The 20,878-nt window shown below is 41.8% G+C and overlaps 1 protein-coding gene across 1 annotated transcript in view; it reads right to left on the reverse strand.

Moving 5' to 3' along the window:
• Positions 1 to 2,059: 2,059 nt before the first annotated feature.
• LOC117054267 (maltase-glucoamylase, intestinal-like) overlaps positions 2,060 to 20,878 on the reverse strand; it is an 80,541-nt gene continuing 61,722 nt past the window's right edge. The window contains exons 17-23 of the mRNA XM_033162937.1: positions 18,274 to 18,358; positions 16,473 to 16,529; positions 15,168 to 15,298; positions 13,426 to 13,514; positions 13,109 to 13,158; positions 7,677 to 7,835; positions 2,060 to 2,221 (exon numbers count right to left, since the gene is read on the reverse strand). Coding sequence (XP_033018828.1) covers positions 2,162 to 2,221; positions 7,677 to 7,835; positions 13,109 to 13,158; positions 13,426 to 13,514; positions 15,168 to 15,298; positions 16,473 to 16,529; positions 18,274 to 18,358 — 631 coding nt within the window. The 3' untranslated portion in view covers positions 2,060 to 2,161. The remainder of the gene's footprint in view (positions 2,222 to 7,676; positions 7,836 to 13,108; positions 13,159 to 13,425; positions 13,515 to 15,167; positions 15,299 to 16,472; positions 16,530 to 18,273; positions 18,359 to 20,878) is intronic.

The following is a 20,878-nucleotide window of genomic DNA, read 5'->3' on the forward strand; positions in this document are numbered from 1 at the left end:
TATATGTACTAAAAATAATGGATTTAGCTGAAAGGTAATGCATGGAGATCAGCACGGATTGTTGCAATGCATCCCTAATTATTATGACTTTATAACTATAAGATTATGGTATAATCTGAGAAGGTCGCATAATCTTAGCAAGGAGTGAAGGGGCGTGGCTGTGGCTATCATGAAGGGACACGGAACATCTGAATTTGCAACTAGACTACTGCATGGAAGGTACCGGTAAGCTATCTGTAAGGTGAAGTCTGAAAAGTGTCTCATGTGCTGCCTGATTTAGGAAATTAACGTATTGTGAAGGCTGACTCTCTCTAGTTGAAACATGCAGCATGTGTGGCGGGTATCTCATATCGGTTGTGAATGGTCAACTTTCATTTAAACTGTCACTTTTATTGTCAAAAGTGATAGAAAGAGGAGACTGATCCTTGCAAGCAGCTGAGCCTGTGTACTTTGCTACAAAAAGCTGTGATTTCAACTTGCATATGCCATTAGCAGCTGATGCGAGGTACATTCTTTTTATACTTGGGTGGCTGCATACAAAAAATATTGTAAGGATTGGCCCCCAAGAGCATCAATGTGTCAAGTGAGCATGATTTGGTCCAATGCATTTCCCTTGTTCAGTTATCTCTGGAGCTTTCTTTCGGTGCTTTTAGAGTAATGCATTGCATGAAAAAAGCATGAACCATTAGACAAGTTAAGGTTTGGCAAAGAAAGTATGTGCGTTTGAACTTATCAGCTGATCAGGGAGCCGAGTAAATAATTCAAGCTGCAGCATAAATTAAACATTTTAAAATATATCGCACTTACATTCATGTTAAGTAGCTGAATATATTTCCCTCTCTAGATAGACCCCCCAGACATACATGAAAGCAGCTTTTTAAAAAGTGTTTTGGCCGGGTCTGTGGAACAATATTTTTCACTCTCTTCTCAAAAGTTGGCTTGCTTTAGATGACTTGAAACATTTAAGCCTGGTTTACACACCGATGCTCAGCTGTCATGGACTGGCTGGATGCAGAGGAATCATGCAAGGAGCCAGCTGGGGAAGACTCAAGGGAAGAAGGCTCAGAGCTAGGGGACTGGTGGTGGGACAACACTGAGTGGTCAGAAGGAGAAGAGGGAGCAGACTGGGAGGAGGAAGTGCCAAAAGCTGAAGAGGCAACAGGACTTAGTGAGCAGGAAGAGACTGTGGCAGAGAACAGTCCAGAATCAGAGGCAGAAGCGGAAGCTGGAGAAGAGGGGAGCCCAAGAGGCAGAGATTAGTCAGGCTGGTGAGTAAGCGAGGCTGTCTTCCCCTCTTGCTGCAACCAATTCTATTTCCTGCTGGTCTCTCAGAACCAGAAGAGGTATAAAGAGGGTGGAGCAAAAACAGACAAGGCATCATAGTCTCAGGTTACTTGGGAATTACCCGAGGGAGGAGGATACTTAAGGAGCTGTGGGAAGGTGGGGACCTTTGGTCCTCACAACTGCCTCATTGGGGCAAGATCTACTGGGAGGGGTTGCTGTGCTCATGGGGCCTGAGCCATTTTGTTTATTTCAATAAAGAGTTAACTTCACTGACACCTTGTGAGTTACTGCTGACCTGCTCCTGACACCCACCCTGACATCAGCATTTGACAACTGCAGCATCAAGGGATGAATTGCATTAAAAACTGAACCACCGTATATCTAATCTTGCCTGATGATGATGAGGTCAATCTTTTTGGTGAGGATCAACCTTTTTGATCCTCCTTGGGGTACAGAAATCTAGTCTAGGATACTAGGTGAAAGTAGATGTGGCTGTCATAGCAAAATGGCCTAGATGCGACATTCATGGTATTGTATTCAACTAACTTCTACTTAAGAGTAGACACTGCAAAGGACCTAAATTAGTTGTGGCCATTATAGTTAGTTGAATATAACTCATATAATTGGAAGTGACTTCAAAAAGTCCAGCAGGAGGGCCACTTACTTTTGAATCCAGACATTTATTAACATTAAAAAATGACACATTGATTTATGCTTCTCAAAAAAACCTACCCTGTAATTCGCTAGAAAGGAGGACACAAGGGACACTCACAAAAATATGTGAGATACTGGTGTTTATTAATTCAGAAGAGAATTCATGAAGACATGCAAATTACAGATTTAATCACAAAGCAAATTATTTGATTTCTTCAGCATCCTATTGAAGTATGAGGTCCAACTCTTCCCCAAGTGGTACAGAAAGGTGCACAACAAGTTTCTAGTGAGAAAGAAACAAAATTAATGTTAAATGGGTTTAAAGAAAACCACCTCTAGTGTTAGGAATGACCAGAACAGGAACAATCCATCCAAAGCTAAACGTTTGGGGACCCCATAGGGGAAGGTTTAAACACATGCTTAATTACTTTATGAAACAATGAAACTTAAGTGCTTCATTTTGTTGGAATCATACCACCATATTTTGACTGGTATAACATATCTCTCATGCAGAAATAAGCTAAGATACCTAGTCTAGACACCTGAAGTCTAAGGCATGGTAAAGGTCACTACCCAGACGCTGTCCTCTCCTCTTTTTTTGCAGATAATGGTTGAGAACTCTCCAGCACTTCCAAAACAACTAAAATGCAACATTACTGATTTCAACATGAAAAATAAATAGGCTACATCTTTTTATGATTCAGTCTAACTAAAGTTCTCTCTAATATCCATTTGTAAACGATTTGTCTACGGTTTTAAAGGAGATGTGTGCAAAAGCACAAGCCTATCCTGTTAAGAACAGCAAATCATACAGAGAGGTTGGTGAATTCAGGCCCCTAGAGCCGTGGTGGCGAACCTTTTAGAGACCGAGTGCCCAAACTGCAACCCAAAACCCACTTATTTATTGCAAAGTGCCAACACTGCAATTTACTGTATTTTTCTGTGTATGACACCCCCATGTATAAGACTCCCTGTGGGAGACTGCCCAGAGTTGTATAGCTTTTGGGGGAGGGTTGGCCATAGTTGTTGAGCTTTTGGGGAGGGAGGAATTCTGAAAATCTGTTCAGCTATATCTTACATGTCACACTGGGGTTTATTCCCAGAAAAGTGGGAAAGGGATTGAATGGCAGCCCTAAAAACCAATATTCCAAGCAGGAGCTCTTTTATATTTTTGGGGGAAATCCATGCTGTGTTCAGCAGTGATTATTCTTGCTGGGTGCAGCAGTAAGAGTGTAGGTAAGAGTGTTCCTTCATTAAGAGGGGTCTCTATAATATGATTCCATTGCTGAAGCACACAAAGTGGGGGAACTGGGTGGCATGGCCAGAGATGGGAAGCAACGTGGGTGGACTGTGGAGTGCATGCAGCTGCCTTCCACCAGGCAGAGGAAAACGGGGTGCATTATGGCCATGCAGGAAAGGGCTCCAACCAGGGTCCCTCTGCCTGGCTGGCAGGCAGGCAGGCAGGCAACGAGGGTTGCAATGGCAGAGGGAACCCCCTCACTTGACAAAAGGAACCTCTGAACTCTGGTGCTGGGCTGGCTCCCTCCACCATCCATCCACTTGGCACACACAGGCTCGCACACTGCCTCCCTCCCTCTCTCACACACACATACAGAGAGCCACAAGCACCCTCTCGCCTTCCTTCACGTTACGTGCTGCTTCCAACCTCAACTTGCCCTCCTTGTCAGGCTGCCACTGACATGGCAGCTCCTCCCTTTCCATTCCTGCTCCCTTTCCATTCCGAGCGACTCTTTAGCCGTGGGGTGAAGACGTCCGCCGTCCCATAAGAGCTTCTGTAGCCAAGCCTCGTTCTGGGCTCAAGATAGCACCGGAGCTGGGATCGCCATATAACTCTGTGCTGCGACGACAGTGTGTGTGGCCACAGAAAGGGCTCTGAGTGCCGCCTCTGGCATGCTTGCCATAGGTTCGCCACCGCTGCCTTAGAGTCTCACTATTTTCTATAAGAATGAGAGATCTTAATAAGAAAAGAGGATGGCCCTGTTGTAGCCATACTAAACCAATATCCTCTGGACAAATACTGATTACCTGGGCTTATCTTATTCCGATCAACTACCTTATTCCAACTTTGCTGCCACATACACCCGGACAACACCATTACTGGCCCCAACAACATCAAACATACCATCTCAGGACTATTTAACTGCTCATCTTCTAACATTGTGTATGCCATCAAATGCCAACAGTGCCCTTCAGCTCTCTATATTGGAGAAACAGGCCAAACCCTACGCCAAAGGATAAATGGACATAAATCTGATATCAGGAATCACAAGACAGAGAAACCAGTAGGAGAACACTTCAGTCTCCCAGGACATTCTATACAAGATCTCAAAGTAGCTGTCTTACTACAGAAGAATTTCAGAAATAGACTGGAAAGAGAAGTTGCTGAATTGCAACTAATTACCAAACTTAAAACCATGGAGAGACCTGGTCTGAACAAAGACATTGGATTCTTATCTCATTATACATGACAAAGCTATCTTTAGCCACCTCACCCCTTGCTTTTTCCTTTAGGACTAATTGCAGCCATCAACAGGTTTTCCACACCCGTCAGCCAATCACCCATTCCCACCACCCTTCTGAGTAATACCCCTCCTCACTCTCTCACTATATATAAGGGTCTGGTGACTTCTGTTTCAGTGTATCTGAAAAAGTGTGCATGCACACGAAAGCTCATACCAAGAACAAACTTAGTTGGTCTCTAAGGTGCTACTGGAAGGAATTTTTTTAATTATTTTTTTGTTTTGACTATGGCAGACCAACACGGTTACCTACCTGTACCTTATTCCAGAAACTATTTCCCCAAGGATACATAATTTCTCTTTTCTGTTGGCAAAACAATATTTTGCTTTGGGAATGCAAGAAGCTATGTTGACTATTTGTCCTTATAGCCCAATACTGCCCACTCTGACTGGCAACAGTTCTCCAGCATTTCATGCAGAGGTCATTCCCATCATCTGCCACCTGTTTTTTCTTGAGCAGTCCCCCCCAATCAAAAAGTATTGGTTTTGATATGTAATCTGATAGGCACCTTTCCTAATTCCAGTATATTTTTAATGCAGGCAGGGGAAAAATATTCTAAAGTAATTATAATGATAAAGTCTGACATTTTTAAAATAGAAAGTGTCGGCCTCCCCATTTCTTCCACGCAAAGCCTCTTTCTCTAGTTCTTTGTTCAACCAATTTGTTCAGTATTGTAAGTTACAGAAACAGCATTAAGCAATGGGGCTTCTTATCCTGACTCCATTTCCCAGCTAGAGAGCACAGCAAAAACTATTATTATTATTTTTGCTTGCGTCCTTAGTGATTTATTTCCAGAAAAATATGATGGTGTGTTCAGAAGCGATTTCTGACTTTTACTGGCTTTAAGGGCCATTTGAGGGCAGTGCAATTGTAAAGCATCCTATAACAGAAAATATTTGGAGTGAAATAGCCAACTACAAGGCATTTGGAGTGGAAAAATCTCTATTAGGGGAAATTCAATCTTCCTACTCCAGGTCTGACATTAATTTCTGAAATGAAAGGCACTAGGCTCAAGCCAAGAGCTATGCTAAGAATTTCATTTTTTCCAGTTTTTGATGAATTGTTGGGTGGGTGGTGATGGGATGAAATCCTCCCCAAATATCACAGTGGTGGGGGGGGAGGCATTTCTCTGAAATTTTCAGGAAGGAGTTGCTCTTTACCTTACTTCATATTTTGAGGTGGACAAGGGCTTCCCATTCCCCCACCATCCTTTTTAAACTTAAAAATAAGCACCCTACACCACTCTCAGTAGCACAATGCTCACTCCACAACTTCCCACCGGCTGTGCTACCTAGAAAGCCTTGGGGAAAACACAATTTCATGCTGTGACCAAGGCATTTCAAGAAGTAGGTTCTTACCAGAGTTTCTCACCGGCCATACTTTCTGGCAAGATCCAGTTTAAGGTAAGCAGCAGCTCCTTTCAGAAATTTTGGAGAAATTTCCCACCCCACCTCCATCACTGCCAAGAAAGCAGCAGAAAACCAGGTCCCTTTTCTGAAGGAAGAGGATGTTTTCAAGAACTCTGGGGTGAGGAATTGGATTTGGGACCAACTTTGATCAAGCCTGCCTAGAAACTGTCCCAGATGTGAGGGACTTTATTCTCCACTGTAAGCAAAATTCTGGCTGAATTTATTTTATCACATACTGTTTTAGGAATTATAACTGAGCCCCTTACCCAGCCCTGGATTATTATTATTATTATTATTATTATTATTATTATTCACTGTAGCCCTAACAATGTTGTGACACAATGCCCTAATGATGTGCTGACAGCTGCCATTTTGTAGCTGCTTGGAAAACATGTAATTGTGAGCTTATGTAAATAGCAGTCACGAAACAAGACAGGCAGCCTTCCCACATATGCGCACAGAAAAGTTTTCCATTCTTACTGCGGTGGCTGTTTTTGAAATGCTAACTGCACATTCTGCCAAATGGAACAGAAAGAACTATTCACACGTCCATGCTGGATAAATATTAACACTATGGGGAGCAGCCAAACTGTTGAGCTTGATTAATAGGTAACGGGGGGGGCACTTTCCCCTAGAAAGCCCCCCTCCATTTCCTACTCCATTCCTCATGTCCATAGGTCATGGCAGCAAGTGTATAAAAAGGTAAAGGTAAATGACCCCTGACAGTTAAGTCCAGTCACGAACGACTCTGGGGTTGTGGCACACACCTCACTTTACTGGTCGAGGGGGCCGACGTTTGTCCGCAGACAGTTTTTTCTGGGTCATGTGGCCAGCATGACTAAGCCGCTTCTGGCGAACCAGAGCAGCACACGGAAACGCCGTTTACCTTCCCGCCAGAGTGGTACCTATTTATCTACTTGCACTTTGGCGTGCTTTCGAACTGCTAGGTTGGCAGGAGCAGGGACCGAGCAATGGGAGCTCACCCTGTCGCGGGGATTCGAACCGCCAACCTTCCGATTGGCAAGCCCAAAGCTCAGTGGTTTAGACCACGGCGCCACCCACGTCCCACAAGCATATAGTGATGGTTTAAATTTTGTGGCTTTCCCTTTAGCAGCAAACCACCTTCAACATGAGAACCTTCAACATTATCTGGATTTGCACACACCAGCAGACACCCATCTGCTAGTAGTCAACAGCAAATGGGATGGGATGGCTCACCTGACCTCCGTCTGACTGAGGATTCAGCTACATCGGCAAAGAAAAAGCACTTTATTTGCGTTGTTTATACATTCTAGCACTGTGACACCAGATGGCGCTGTGGAGTTCCGCTTTTGACAACCCGATTTCTCGTGCAAAGTTTGCAACGCATTTAACTGAAACGCTTCTTTGACGTGTCTAGATCCAGCCTGAGTAACTACAGCATACTGGGACATAGATGGGGAGCAGGAAGGAGACGCCACTGCTGGTGTGAAACAAATTGTGCCAGAACCAATCCGGCGCTCCAGCCTGTGCGTTTGTACCACACTCAGCTCAGGCTACCCCCTGCCCTTTCTGGTATGTTGCAGTGAACCACCACACAGTGTACTACTGCCAATAGTGAACCCCACACAATTTAACCGAGTGGAGTCATGTAATGACAATGTAATGTACTTAATTAATTACATAAAGCACATTACGGACAGCGAGATAAATAACATAGTTTTTGTCCAAAGATTAACTGCAGCAAAACAGAAACAGTAACAACCATAAATGTTTTAAGTACCGGTAATTCACAAGCACAATGCCTACCCCATTTTCCTGGTAATGTATGTCACTTCTGCGGATGCCTTTTCCATTCATAACGACAGCATTAGGTCTTGAGGCCACACCAAGGATCTGAACTGTATCGTATATCAGAGAATCGACTCCACGGTAGTTGTTGTTAACAATACTTGTCTTCAAGTGCCCCTAAAATAATTCAGGAGGAGAATACTTTAGGCATTCATTTAGACCATGGGTAGGCAAACTAAGGCCCGGGGGCCGGATGCGGCCCAATCGCCTTCTAAATCCGGCCCACGGACGGTCCAGGAATCAGTGTGTTTTTACATGAGTAGAATGTGTGCTTTTATTTAAAATGCATCTCTGGGTTATTTGTGGGGCATAGGAATTCATTCATTCTCCCCCCCCCAAAAAAAATATAGTCCGGTCCCCCACAGGATCTGAGGGACAGTGGGCTGGCCCCCTGCTGAAAAAGTTTGCTGACCCCTGATTTAGACACACAGTGCAATGGCGAAACGATGCAGGCATCACTATTTATTTATTTATTTATTTTAAAAAGTCCTACACAGAACTGTCTTGTGCTGCTGTCAGAATTCCAGTTTGGTGACAGAGGTACAGATGAACAAACATTCAGCTAAATTGGAACACAAAGGACCAGCTGCTACATACATCACAGCACATTTACACAAGAGAGACTTTGTCTTCCACAAGCCACTAGCTACCACAGCTGTAATTTAATGGCTTACTTATTCGCCTCTCTATGGGTTCTCCTAAAGTAGTTACCGTGGTTTCCATATGCCCTCTTTTTAAAGATACTGAAGAAGAAGATAAGGTCTGGGAAACCTCTGATAAACAAGGCAAGAAACATGGTGGTTCCCCCCCCCCCCCGAATTGTTCAAAGAATAAAAAAAAAACCTGAGAGGCCATTCAGACACCCTTTTAACAGCACATGATTCCAGCCCCTGTCTCCTGTGCATTGTAGGCAGAGTGATAGTCATCCAGTGGTACCTTGGTTTTAGAACAAGTTAGTTTATGAACAACTTTAAAATAGAACGCTGCAAATCCAGGTGTTCCAGTTGTGAACTTTGCCTTGGAAGCAGAACATGTTGAGTGTGTTCCGTTTGTAAATTATGTTTTTGTTTGTGTGGCTTTTTCGATTTTTTTGACTATGACTTGTTCTTTGTTTTATGGGACTGACTTGTGACTGTGGCTTGTGACTTCGTTTTTGTGACTTGTTTTTGTGACTGTGTAGTTCAGCTACTGATTGATTGGTTGATTGATTGATTGTGTGACTGCAGAAATGGATAAAAGCTCCCCATCTAAACAATGACTATCACTGTATGTAAGGGAAAACAAATAATTTTAATTTTTATCATCTACAATACTGTCTTATTTATTTTATTTTATTTTATTTTATATTACAGTACACTGATTATTGCTTTCATTTTATGCATCAATGGTCTTGTTAGATGTTAAATGGCTGTTTTAGGTTTTTTTTTAAAAAAAAGTCTGGAACAGATTAATCCATTTTGCATTATTTTCTATGGGAAAGCACACCTTGGTTGAATTGAATTGAATTTATTTTTTACGGTCACAGACCAGCTCACTAAATCAACAATACAAAAGTAATACATTAAAATTTGCACATCAAATACCATACACGTATATACACGTATACAGCAGCATTTAAAATATATGGTAGATTAGATATATTGGTTTTAGTGCGCTTCGGTTTTGGAACAGACTTCCGGAACCGAATAAGTTTGGGAACCAAGGTACCACTGTGCATTGTAAACCACGTCAAAACACAATCAGCACAGCCCTGTGTTGGCACAGGATACAACTTCTGAGTGCTGTACTTTATTACACCTGCTCTCAGAGAGATAACCTTTAGCACTAAAAGCTGAAGAAATACACCCAAGGGGACAGCTGCCAATGACTGAGCAACTTCCAAATACATTTCAAGCAATAAAAGGCCCACAAAACCAGCTACTGAGAAGGTATTAATTACTTTGCTGGACAGATTTGTCAGTTTCCAACAGCGGTTCGCTAGAATCCTCTGACTGCAGCATTCCTCTCTACACCTGTTATTACGTGATTTTTTATATATTTGTTTTTTAATGATTGCATGTGCCCACTATGTGTTTCAGTCAGAATTGGCACTAGTATAGGTGCCACATAAGACCTGTTCCACATTTCTAGGAACTTGATTGTTTGGCGTGACAGCACTTGCCCTTGGGAACTCCCTGCCTATTCAGATCAAGCAGGCACCTTCACTGTACTATTTTCGGCACCTTGTTTACACAAGCCTAACCGGATGCTTAGAAAGCTGAGGTAACTTTAATGCGTTTCGGTATTCTAACTTTTGTATGTTTTAAAGCATGCTTGTGATATTTTCTCCCCTCTCCCCTTTATTGTTTTATCTTTTTGTAAACTGTTTTGAGGTTTTTTACAATAAAGCGGCATATAAAGTTTATGCAATAATAAATAAATAAGTTTTCAAGTTATGGATAGTTGCCTTGTTTCCTTTCTATTTTGAAAAAGAAGATGGGAAATGAATAGATGTTAAGTGTCTCTTACTTAAAACAGTCTTAAACAGGGCCAGCTATTCAATCAGAATAAAATTAAGACGTGTAAGGACAGTTTTAGTGGAAAATAGACGAAATAGACTGTAAGAAACTTAGAGCATATGAAGATTTACAGTGGTGCCTCTGGTTACGAACTTAATTCGTTCCGGAGGTCCGTTCTTAACCTGAAACCGTTCTTAACCTGAGGTACCACTTTAGCTAATGGGGTCTCCTGCTGCCGCCGCTCAATTTCTGTTCTCATCCTGAGGTAAAGTTCTTAACCTGAGGTACTACTTCCGGGTTAGTGGAGTCTGTAACCTGAAGTGTTTGTAACCCAAAGCGTTTGTAACCCGAGGCACCACTGTATTTACTTACTTACTTACTTACTTACTTATTTTACATATAAATAGCCTGGGACCTGAGCATCTTTGGCCACATATTTCTCCCTGCCTGCTCTGGTTGTTATTGAGGGCCCTCCTCCAGATTCCCCAACCTCATGAATTTGGGCTGAAGCCCCCCCACCCCCGTTGACTTTGTAATGCAGTTTTGAGTATGATCACTGCTCTTGGAAATTTTCATTACTCTTTGTTTATCATATTGGGGTTTTATTAAGCTCACTTCACTCTTCTTAATAAAATGTTTTCTCTGTATTCCTGCTGCATTTTGCTTTCGGGAGTGTTTTTGTGGGTCTTTGGACCGTAGTAAAGAATGTGTGTGTACTTCACTCTTCAGCAGGAAAGGCTTCCAGAGCACCTTTCAGCAGAGCTGATGGAATGGACCCTGCTTCCCACCTCTCTCACTACTGCAGGTTTGTTAATGTTGTTTTTAGGAATGGTAGGTGTGACTCATAGGTGTGACACCTGAAGAAAGTTCAACAGTGTGTGTCTCTGTGTCTGTTTGCCAGTCTGTTCACTCACACACACATTTCTCTAAGGCTCTCTTATATATCACTGCATTTCATGCCTCTTCAGTATTATAATGCTGATTTAACTACCTCACATTTGCAATGTTAACTTGGCGGTTAGGGTTGGCTTAAATGCAGGTTGTAATTTCAGGTACTGGAGGAGAATCCAATTTAAGCAATGAGAAATAGAAGTGCCACAGAGCCAGCAATCAAATGCAAACCGATTTCCTGCAGAATATAAAAGTGGCTATCGCCTCTCTCAATTGCCTTTGGCACATTTTGCGCGCCACGCCAAAGACAGAAGCCTAGTCTAATCTTTTCCTTCCTTTGCCATTCAGCCTACGCCAGTTTTGTGCAAGACAACACGATAAAAGCTCTCTGAAGAAAGAGCAAAGGAAGAGCCTTAATGCTGGGAAAGCATCTGCTGTATTAAGACGAAATATCCGATGCCGGTCTCTGCAGAGATAATCACGCAGAAAAAATAGTCATCACTCTTCTCCAATTCACTGTCAGTGCTGTAAGCGGGAGGTCTGGGAACAACACCACAGGAATATTAATGTCATTTTGTTCTTCTAAATGGCTCCTATTAATTGCATACTTCTGGGACTGAATGCCAATTGCATCTTTCTGGGACTGCAGACCTGAGTAATATCATCATCAATAGGCAGCTCTGTAGAGGAGGACTGGAGGGAAAGGAATCTTTCTCTGCTGCAGCAATCAGAAAGTAATTCAGTCCTCCCTAATATTCTGATTTTTTCTTCATAGAAAGATATGCATGCTGACTTACAGCAACACTAATGCTTGATATTTTGTGTGTCTCCCACACGCAGCGAAAACTTCCAAGGGCAGCTCTACCTTGATTTGGTTTCCTTTCGGGTGAGAGAACATAGAGGATTTGTGCCATGTTTGTAAGAACTGCTTGGTTTACAAATATATAGGTAGAAGCTAAGTGGGGTAAAACTCTTATCCGGCAGCAGATCAGCTACCCCACATTATTCTCTCCCCCCCAATCTGTAATGGCTTTTCCTTTCAGAGTGATCTCTCAACCAATACCTCCCACTGAGTAAACCAACCATTTCGGGCTATCAACAAGCAATCTCCCTAACAAAGAGATGGTCAGCCAACAGCCTGTTACATGTTTGCCAATATTACTAACAGCATGAAGCTGACTTGGAAGGGACATTAAGGGAGGATAAAGATGCCTGCAGTGTTCAAACATTTGCTAGGATATTAGAAAGAAGAGGAGCAGCTTCTACAGAGGGTGAGGTTGAGGGGGAAGGTTATAGTATCTGCATCCTTGAAGACTGAAAATATCAGAAACAGGAAAATATCAGGAAAATATCAGCGATATCAGCGATATCAGGAAGAGGATTCACTGGGTCCCCATTGTTTTTGTAGCTGTCTTAATACAAAGGAATTTCAGAAATAGACTGGAAAGAGAAGTGGCTGAATTGCAACTAATCACCAAACTTAAAACCATGGAGAAACCTGGTCTGAACAAAGACATTGGATTCTTATCTCATTATACATGACAAAGCTATCTTTAGCCATCTCACCCCACACCTATCGGCTGATCAGCCATTCCCACCACCCTTCTGAGTAATACCCCTCCCCACTCCCTCACTATTTAAGGGTCTGGTGACTTCCGTTTCAGTGTATCTGAAGAAGTGTGCATGCACACGAAAGCTCATACCAAGAACAAAGTTAGTTGGTCTCTAAGGTGCTACTGGAAGGAATTTTTTATTTTATTTTGTCTTAAAACTGATACACGTCTTCCCTAAATAGAAGAAGGATGCCCATCCATCTCTATACCTCCTTCCCCATTTCTCCATCCTTCACCTGTTCCTAGCAGAGACTGCCACTTCCCCAGCCTAATTTTTACTCATTTCTACTCCTAACTTAGCTTTTGCTTCCTGAACTTCCCTTCTCAATCCCTACCAACATCCGCTGCATACACACCTTATTTGTCCAAGTGCTTTTTTTCTACTTACTTCTCTGTATGTATATCTGGCGTAGAAATAATTTCCATTCTCGACCGTGTCTGCCAAAACACAAATCACAAGACTGATGTTAGTATTAGGTCATCTAACAAGGAAAAGGAACAGCTTCCTTTTAGACTACTGTAATACATAACAAAGGACACGTTGAGACAACATGTGCTTGCCTATTCAATAATAACCTCCCCCCTCCCCTCCTCACAAGTTAAAGGGACAGTTAGTATGTCAGACCCTTCCCTGCCACTTTTACGCTTTATAAAATTTTTTTTAGATACAATACGAGTTGTACTACAGCGTTTCTGAACACTCACCGGCAGAGTCGCCATCATCCCAGAAGAGAGAACCAGCGGCTTGGCCTTGTTCATCCAGGGCAACAATGAGTCCAAATGGATTCAGTCGGCTGTTGGATTATTAATTTAAAACTAATTATGAAATGTGGGTGATACAGTCTTTTTATTTATTTGATTAAATCCTATCCGGCTTCAGATTTCATCAGAAATCTCTAAGCAGTTTGCCAATCCCAACTAAAGGGAATTGATAAAAGACCTAAAATTCCACATTCAAAACTAAACCATGCACAAATCATGTACAAAACATCAGTATATATCAAGACAAAAAAAAAATCCTTCCAGTAGCACCTTAGGGACCAACTAAGTTTGTTATTGGTATGAGCTAAGTTTGTTATTGGTATGAACAGTGGAATTTGCTGCCAAGTTTGGTGGAGTCTCCTTCTTTGGAGGTCTTTAAGTGGAGGCTTGACAGCCATCTGTCAGGAATGCTTTGATGGTGTTTCCTGCTTGGCAGGGGGTTGGACTGGATGACCCTTGTGGTCTCTTCCAACTCTATGATTCTATGAGCTTTCGTGTGCATGCACACGAAAGCTCATACCAATAACAAACTTAGTTGGTCTCTAAGGTGCTACTGGAAGGATTTTGTTTGTTTGTTTCGACTACAGCAGACCAACATGGCTACCTACCTGTAACTAGTATATATCAAGGTACATCAAAATGCAACACAATAATAAACCATAGACATTTCATTATCATTAGCGTTATTATTATTTAGAAAATTTATACGGTAATTTTTAAATATATGACCTTAAAACTCTTATAACATATACTACCCTTTATCCAAAGATCACAGGGCGGCTTACAGTATAAAAACACAAAACACCTAACAACAACAACGAAACAATTATGAAACACAAGAAAGCACGACCCAGTAATATGGTCCTGTGAGCAAGTGGGAGCTATCCAGTAATGGAGAAGAAAGTGCCCTATGAGCATCTGACATAGATAGCGACGGGAGACCAAAGCATATGCAGAGCATGAGACTGAATTCAAAGGCTATAGTTCAAATCCAAAATTTTCAGCCTCCTTGGTCATATCATTATAGCAAAAATGTGACCTGGAGGTGTACCTGAATAACTGAGAAGGCTATTAAATTCATTGATAGCTACAGCTATGATTTAGCATTTATTTACCCATACACTAATAGAAATTTTTATTACTCATACACTAATAGAAAATTTGCAAAGTTGGTTGTGGTGCAACATTAATGTACTCATCAGGAACATACAGGTTTGCTATAGGTGCACCCCCCGCCCCCGAAAAAACTAAAGCATTGAGGCAAAACTTGCTCCCACAATCTACAAAAATCCAAGAAGGCACAGCTGGACATGTTAGGTAGTTGTGGAAAGGCTGAATCTCCAGTGCTAAAAACAACCCTGAAATAAGCACTAGGGATAGAGATTGGATAGAGATGGATTGAGGCATGGGCTACTCAGAAACCCACCTCCCAAATGTCATGCATGCATTGATGCTTGCAGCCCCGTATTTCATTTCTGCCATGTCATGGAGCAAAAAGCAATCTAACTTCATTTGAAGATAAAGCAGGAAGGTTTTAAGTGTGCAAAGCAAGATTACGCTCATTACCGTAGTAATTTATAAGAAATTGACACTTGTTGCACAACACAGACAAATTTCAGCATGGTACCAAGTTCAGGCGAATTTTCTAATTTGATTATTTTTAAAAAGGTAATTATGTTAGTTACCTCTTTGCAGTTCTTACGGCTGGTGCTTGCGTTGGCAAAATATATCCTCCTCGGATAAAGAGTGGAATCTTTTCCAGTGGGGCATTAACTTTGACACGCTTACGGTGCGATGAGTCTGGCACTTTATCTCCCTACCCAAAAATTGGACACAGCTGAAAAATTATTTCAAAAGCAATCGTAGCAGCATCTCTGGCTATATAAATAGCTATAGTTAGCTGGTGATCTGTTTTTATTATTTTTGTGGCTTTTACTGTATTGCAACTGTTGTAAACTGCTTTTTAAAAATGAAATTGTGGTATATAGTTTTTTTTTTAAAAAAATTAATACATAAAGCCATTTCCACAATTGGCATGTAAACAGGATTTTAATCTGAACTCAAAATTGCATATTCTTTATACTACAGTGTTTACTGAAACAAAAATGCAAATTACCTTCTGGGACCTATAGCTTCTCATATATGCAAATAAACATATTTGTAACTAGTCTGAAAAATAAGATTTTATTTCCTTTGTTTTACTACATTTATCTCCTTCCTTTCCTCCAAGGAACCTAAGGCAGCATCCTGCTTATCCTTGATCAGATCAATGGTTCACCTGGTCCAGCATTGTATCTTCAACAATGGCCAACCAGATTTTCTTGAGGAACTCATAAACAAAGCAAGATGGAGATGTCCATCTCTTGCTTCTTATCCTCAACATCTGGTAAACATTCCTAGGCACTTACAGGGTGCATTTAGCTAGTAGGTTTGGGTATACCTTTCCTCTGTGACTTAAATGAATTCTTAAATCCATCTAGATAGCTTTTGTCTCAACTAGCTTGTGATGATGAATTTAAGCATGTGAGGCAGTGGAAGACAGGAGTGCCTGGCGTGCTCTGGTCCATGGGGTCACGAAGAGTCGGACACGACTGAACGACTGAACAACAACAAAGTTTTGTCTAAAGTAGCACTTTCTATTTTCAGTCCTGAGCCTATTGCCAAAGCTGCGTGGGGTATATTACACACAAGAGTATAGAAAGACACACCTTTATATATAAAATGCAAAGGGGGGAAATCAGTGCATAAAGTGGAAGAAAACATTGCTCAGCTGAGTCGCAATTCCATAGGCTCCTTGAAATTTCAACATTTTCAGATTTAGTTCAGCATAAAAGATGGACTCTGTGATGATTTTGAAAATGGAAATGAGTAAGTTTAGTAAATGGCACATGAAGAAAAACAATGAAAATGCCAGCTGACTGGAGATCAGTGAGATTTTGTGTAAGACACTCGATGATATATAACATAATGTAATCTTTACAAATACATACCGTATAGTAATCAAACCAGGGTGCTTCTGGGAAATAGACATCTACTGATCTTGCTCCCTGTAACCAACATAAAAGAGTTAGATCAGCTTTATACATTTCAGCTATATCAATGTTGATATCCTCAGTTTTGGTTTGATATTTCTACAGATACAACTATACCACTGGTAAACAAATTGTGATGCTATCCAGTCAAATTTCAAAAGTGCAATGACCACCATCTTTGGAACTTAGGTTTTTTTGTTTTGGCTTCACTATGATCACAACTGTGGGTTGATTTAATTAGTGTAAGACAGGCACAAGCTGGAGGAGGAAGTGGTTCACTTGCTCTCGTCTGTGTTTCAGTGCCACCATTACAGGCACCACCATAGCTAGGACACAGTATTGCAGTTACCATAAGTTAGATAAAGGTAAAGCGACCCCTGACCGGACAACTCTAGGGTTGCGGCGCTCATCTCGCTTTATTGGCCAAGGGAGCCGGCGTACAGTTTCCGGGTCATGTGGCCAGCATGACTAAGCCGCTTCTGGCGAACCAGAGCAGCGCACAGAAATGCCGTTTACCTTCCCACTGGCAGGCCCTTGCAGAGCCAGGCAGAGGCCTGGGCCAGGTAAATAATGTGCCCCCCTTTTTTTACCCTGGGGATTTCAAGGCTTGAACCATATCTGCATATAAAGACAAAATGGAAAATATAGATATACAATAGTGCTTTTAAAAAATACATAGGGAAAATGATTATTTTAAGTATTTACATTTAAATAATGGTGAGCGATTTTGAATATGCTGACCGAGGCCCCCTATGGAATCGGAGGCCTGACCCCCCCCCTCTGTTTGGGCCTGCCCACCGGATCGGGTACCTATTTATCTACTTGCATTTTGACGTGCTTTCGAACTGCTAGGTTGGCAGGAGCTGGGAATGAGCGGCAGGAGCTCACCCCGTAGTGGGGATTCGAACCGCCGACCTTCTGATCAGCAAGCCCTAGGCTCTGGTTTAACCCACGGCGCCACCCGCGTCCCTACCATGTACCATAAGTTTACATGGCACTAATGACCAAAAGGGTTTCACCTAGCTTTGTGCAGCTAATGATTCAGGTATCAGACTGAGCACAGAAGACTGCCTGTTGCTACCTTCCCACTCCTTGGCTTTCCTCCAGGCTGCCAGCCCTGACAATTAGGCATCTGCATTTTAAGCAAGGCAGATTTATGATCTAATTTTTTGGCCTGCTGTACAAGGGTAGAAAGTAAATGCAAGGCTCGTTGTGCCAGTACAATAAGTTCATTACTGTGTTCTGTACACACTGCAGCACTCTTAAGGTAATAGATTTATATACATAGAATAACTGATGCATGAATCAGTATTCGTGGTGGTTTAAAACCTTTTCTCAGTGCAGTGTTACAGATTTATTTTTTTAAAAAAATAATATCAATATATTTCAATCTGCTTTACAACTCAGTGTTTTCCCATCCCTTTTCTCCTTTTGCTAATTTCTAGCAATTTCATTTACTACGAATGCAAACACACATCTCTGAAGGGAGGCAAGAGTCGCAGGAAAATTTGGGAGCAGCTGGGTGAGAGCTAGTATTCAATGCTTCACTTTTACTTGGATCCAATCTCTTCTGAAAATTGACTAGGATCAATTTATAATGACTATCTCTGAGATTCAATCATTTTCTATAATTGACTGTGATCATGCACCAGCAGCAAAGCCATGAGCAAACAGAAGTTCATCCTGTATCTGTTTGAAAACTATGAATGACATGCCCATCTCCACTTCCTCCCAGTGCCATTGTGTTTCCAGTACTTGCCTCTTGAAGAACTGGGGCAATCATAAATGCAGATCCCCAAAGAAAAGCTGTGTCTATTTCATGGGTCTGAGGGTCAGCTGGAAACCTAGAACAAGAATTGTATAATTTGCTCAATATGTGGAAATTCATACTGGTATTTGTTTGGACGTTCCCCTGTGTCTGCAGAATGTTTCTATCGGCTTGCAAAGGCTCCCTGGCTACAATTTCCAAATAGGATGGAGCTACCAACATTTGTATTAGAAATAATAATTCATAATAAATGCAGATGTAAAAGTTCCAAATTGTCTGTAATTTATACCCTGGCAGAGAGCTCCTGCCCTATACACTGGTACTTTGGTTTGCATACGTCTTGATTTGCATACGTTTTGGATTACAAACACGTCAAACCAGGAAGTGCGTGTCCTGGTTTGCACCATTTTTTTGGATTGCAACCCATTTTGGGGGGGATCACGAACAATTTTTTTTTTTTTTGAGGTCCCATTGGCAAAAGTGCGCCTTGGGTTACAACCTGTTTTGGTTTACAAATGCACCTCCGGAATGGATTATGGTTATAAACCGAGGTACCACTGTACAGTACATACCCTTCAACATTCCAGAACATGTCAAATGTGTTTTTTCAAAGCTTGTGTATCCTTGCTGTCTCCGACAGCTGCGTCCCCACCTTAAGAATAACTCATGATTAACCAATATGTGTGTTCCTTGAGATAAAGTCTAATCTTAAACACACACACACACATAAAGAGATGTTTTGACTCTAACCAGTTTTGCTGAATCATTAGGTCCCAAACATAACATAACCTTATTTTATTTTATATTATGATATATTTCTTGTGAAAATTTGGGGGTGTTCCCTATCAACACCACTTAAATTTTTGACATAGTGCCTTCAAGGCAAAGTAGTTACTTTAGTTTCATTTTCCTTCCTGTTGTTTGTATTTGATAGTGAAGCCTATGGAGGTGCCAGAAGTCTGGCCTGTTTAACTGGCTGGATGTGGAATTATGGTACTTTTGTACCCAGTTATGCCCTCCTTTTCAGTTATGCTGCCTGTGGTCTGGCAAAATAATATTAACCATAATCAAATGCATCAGAGGCTATGTTTTTGTCATTCTTTTTAGGCTTTCCCTTCAATATTAACAAAACTGTCTTCCAGACTGATATCTGCATACCCAACATTCAGTAAATTGTATTGTGCTGACAGAATAAATGAAATTGCTCTAAAACACTCAGCATGCTGGCAAGTGCAGTGCCAATTATAATTAATAAAATTACTTGCATTATTCCCCATGTACTATCTTAAACATTATCTTAAAATTCCATTCTGTAATCAGTACAACCTTCTTAGATAAAAACTTCAGAGATAATAAAAGATAGCTGAAACAGTTCTTCATATTTAAGGAAGCCACTTTCCCCAATAATATTCAGCTCAGTACTTTGATTACTTGGCAGTAATACAAATTTCTCTAAGCCTTGCTTTGCCATGCAACTGCCTTGGTTCATGTTCAACAGCCTTTTGGTAGGCACTTCAGGCTTGGTCAGGTTGTTCTAGCTCAGCAGCTGCCAAACCACAGATTCCTTTATTTTAAATCAATTCAATAAGATGAGTATTTATTTCTATAGACTAGGATTCAGTTTATTGTACATAGAATGTGAATGGCATAATACAACATGGAACACAGTATAAACATGTAGTACTTTATGCTTTTTAATGCCAGGAAATGCCCCATGACTGCAAAGCATTCCTCTGCAAGGAAAAATTAAGAAGCCCCTGCCTGTGTAAAGCTCCACAGAACCTCAGAGCTCCTGAACTGGAGCCACCAGACCGGGGCATTTCTGTTTTAATTTTCCCCACCTGCCACACCCCTGCTGGTTACCAGTTTGTGTGCCGTGGAAGCCAAAGGTACAGCAATATAGGAAATGTTACGTTTCCTTCATTGAAAGGGGAAGGGCCATGGGCGTACCCGGGGGGGGGGGCAGGAGGGGCAGCTGCCCCCCCAGAAGCAAAAAAATAAATAAAAATAAATGGTTATCGGCAACCTAAAAGGAAAAAAAGCTCAAGACTGGTCTTTCTCCCCCTCCCAAAATCTCAGTAACAATTGAGCTCTTCCGCTCTTGCCAAGGCAGTTGGCCACTCTGTGTGTGTGTGTGTGTTGCGCCGGCTGTTTCCCCCTCCCTCATGCTGACAAAGAGCTGGCGTGCCTATCAGAAACCGGATCCTAGCCTGCACCCTGCTTGGTCAAATGGGGATGCAGGCTGAGACTTGGGCAGTATCAGGGGGCGAATTCATCGTTGCAAGGGAGCTTGGCAAACTGAGTTCCCTTGCATGGTGAGTAGTTCCTTTGCGAGGACTGAGGATCCTGGGAAACTGAGTTTTTCTGCCATTTGGGGCTTTCTGTTTGGGGGGAAAAGCTTTTCTGTTTTTTGAAGCTGTTTTTGTTTTTGAACCTGAACGACCATGGCTTGCCCCCCCCCCCATAGTTTTGATCCTGGGTACGCCCCTGGGAAGGGCCATAGTTCAGAGCACATGCTTGGCATGGAAAAGGTTCCAGAGTCAGGTGGTGCAATGGGTCAGTGCATCTGGCTGTTAACCAGGAGGTTGGCGGTTCG

The sequence above is a fragment of the Lacerta agilis genome, chromosome 10 (assembly GCF_009819535.1).
Source record: "Lacerta agilis isolate rLacAgi1 chromosome 10, rLacAgi1.pri, whole genome shotgun sequence".
In the NCBI taxonomy this organism is placed as follows: Eukaryota; Metazoa; Chordata; class Lepidosauria; order Squamata; family Lacertidae; genus Lacerta; species Lacerta agilis.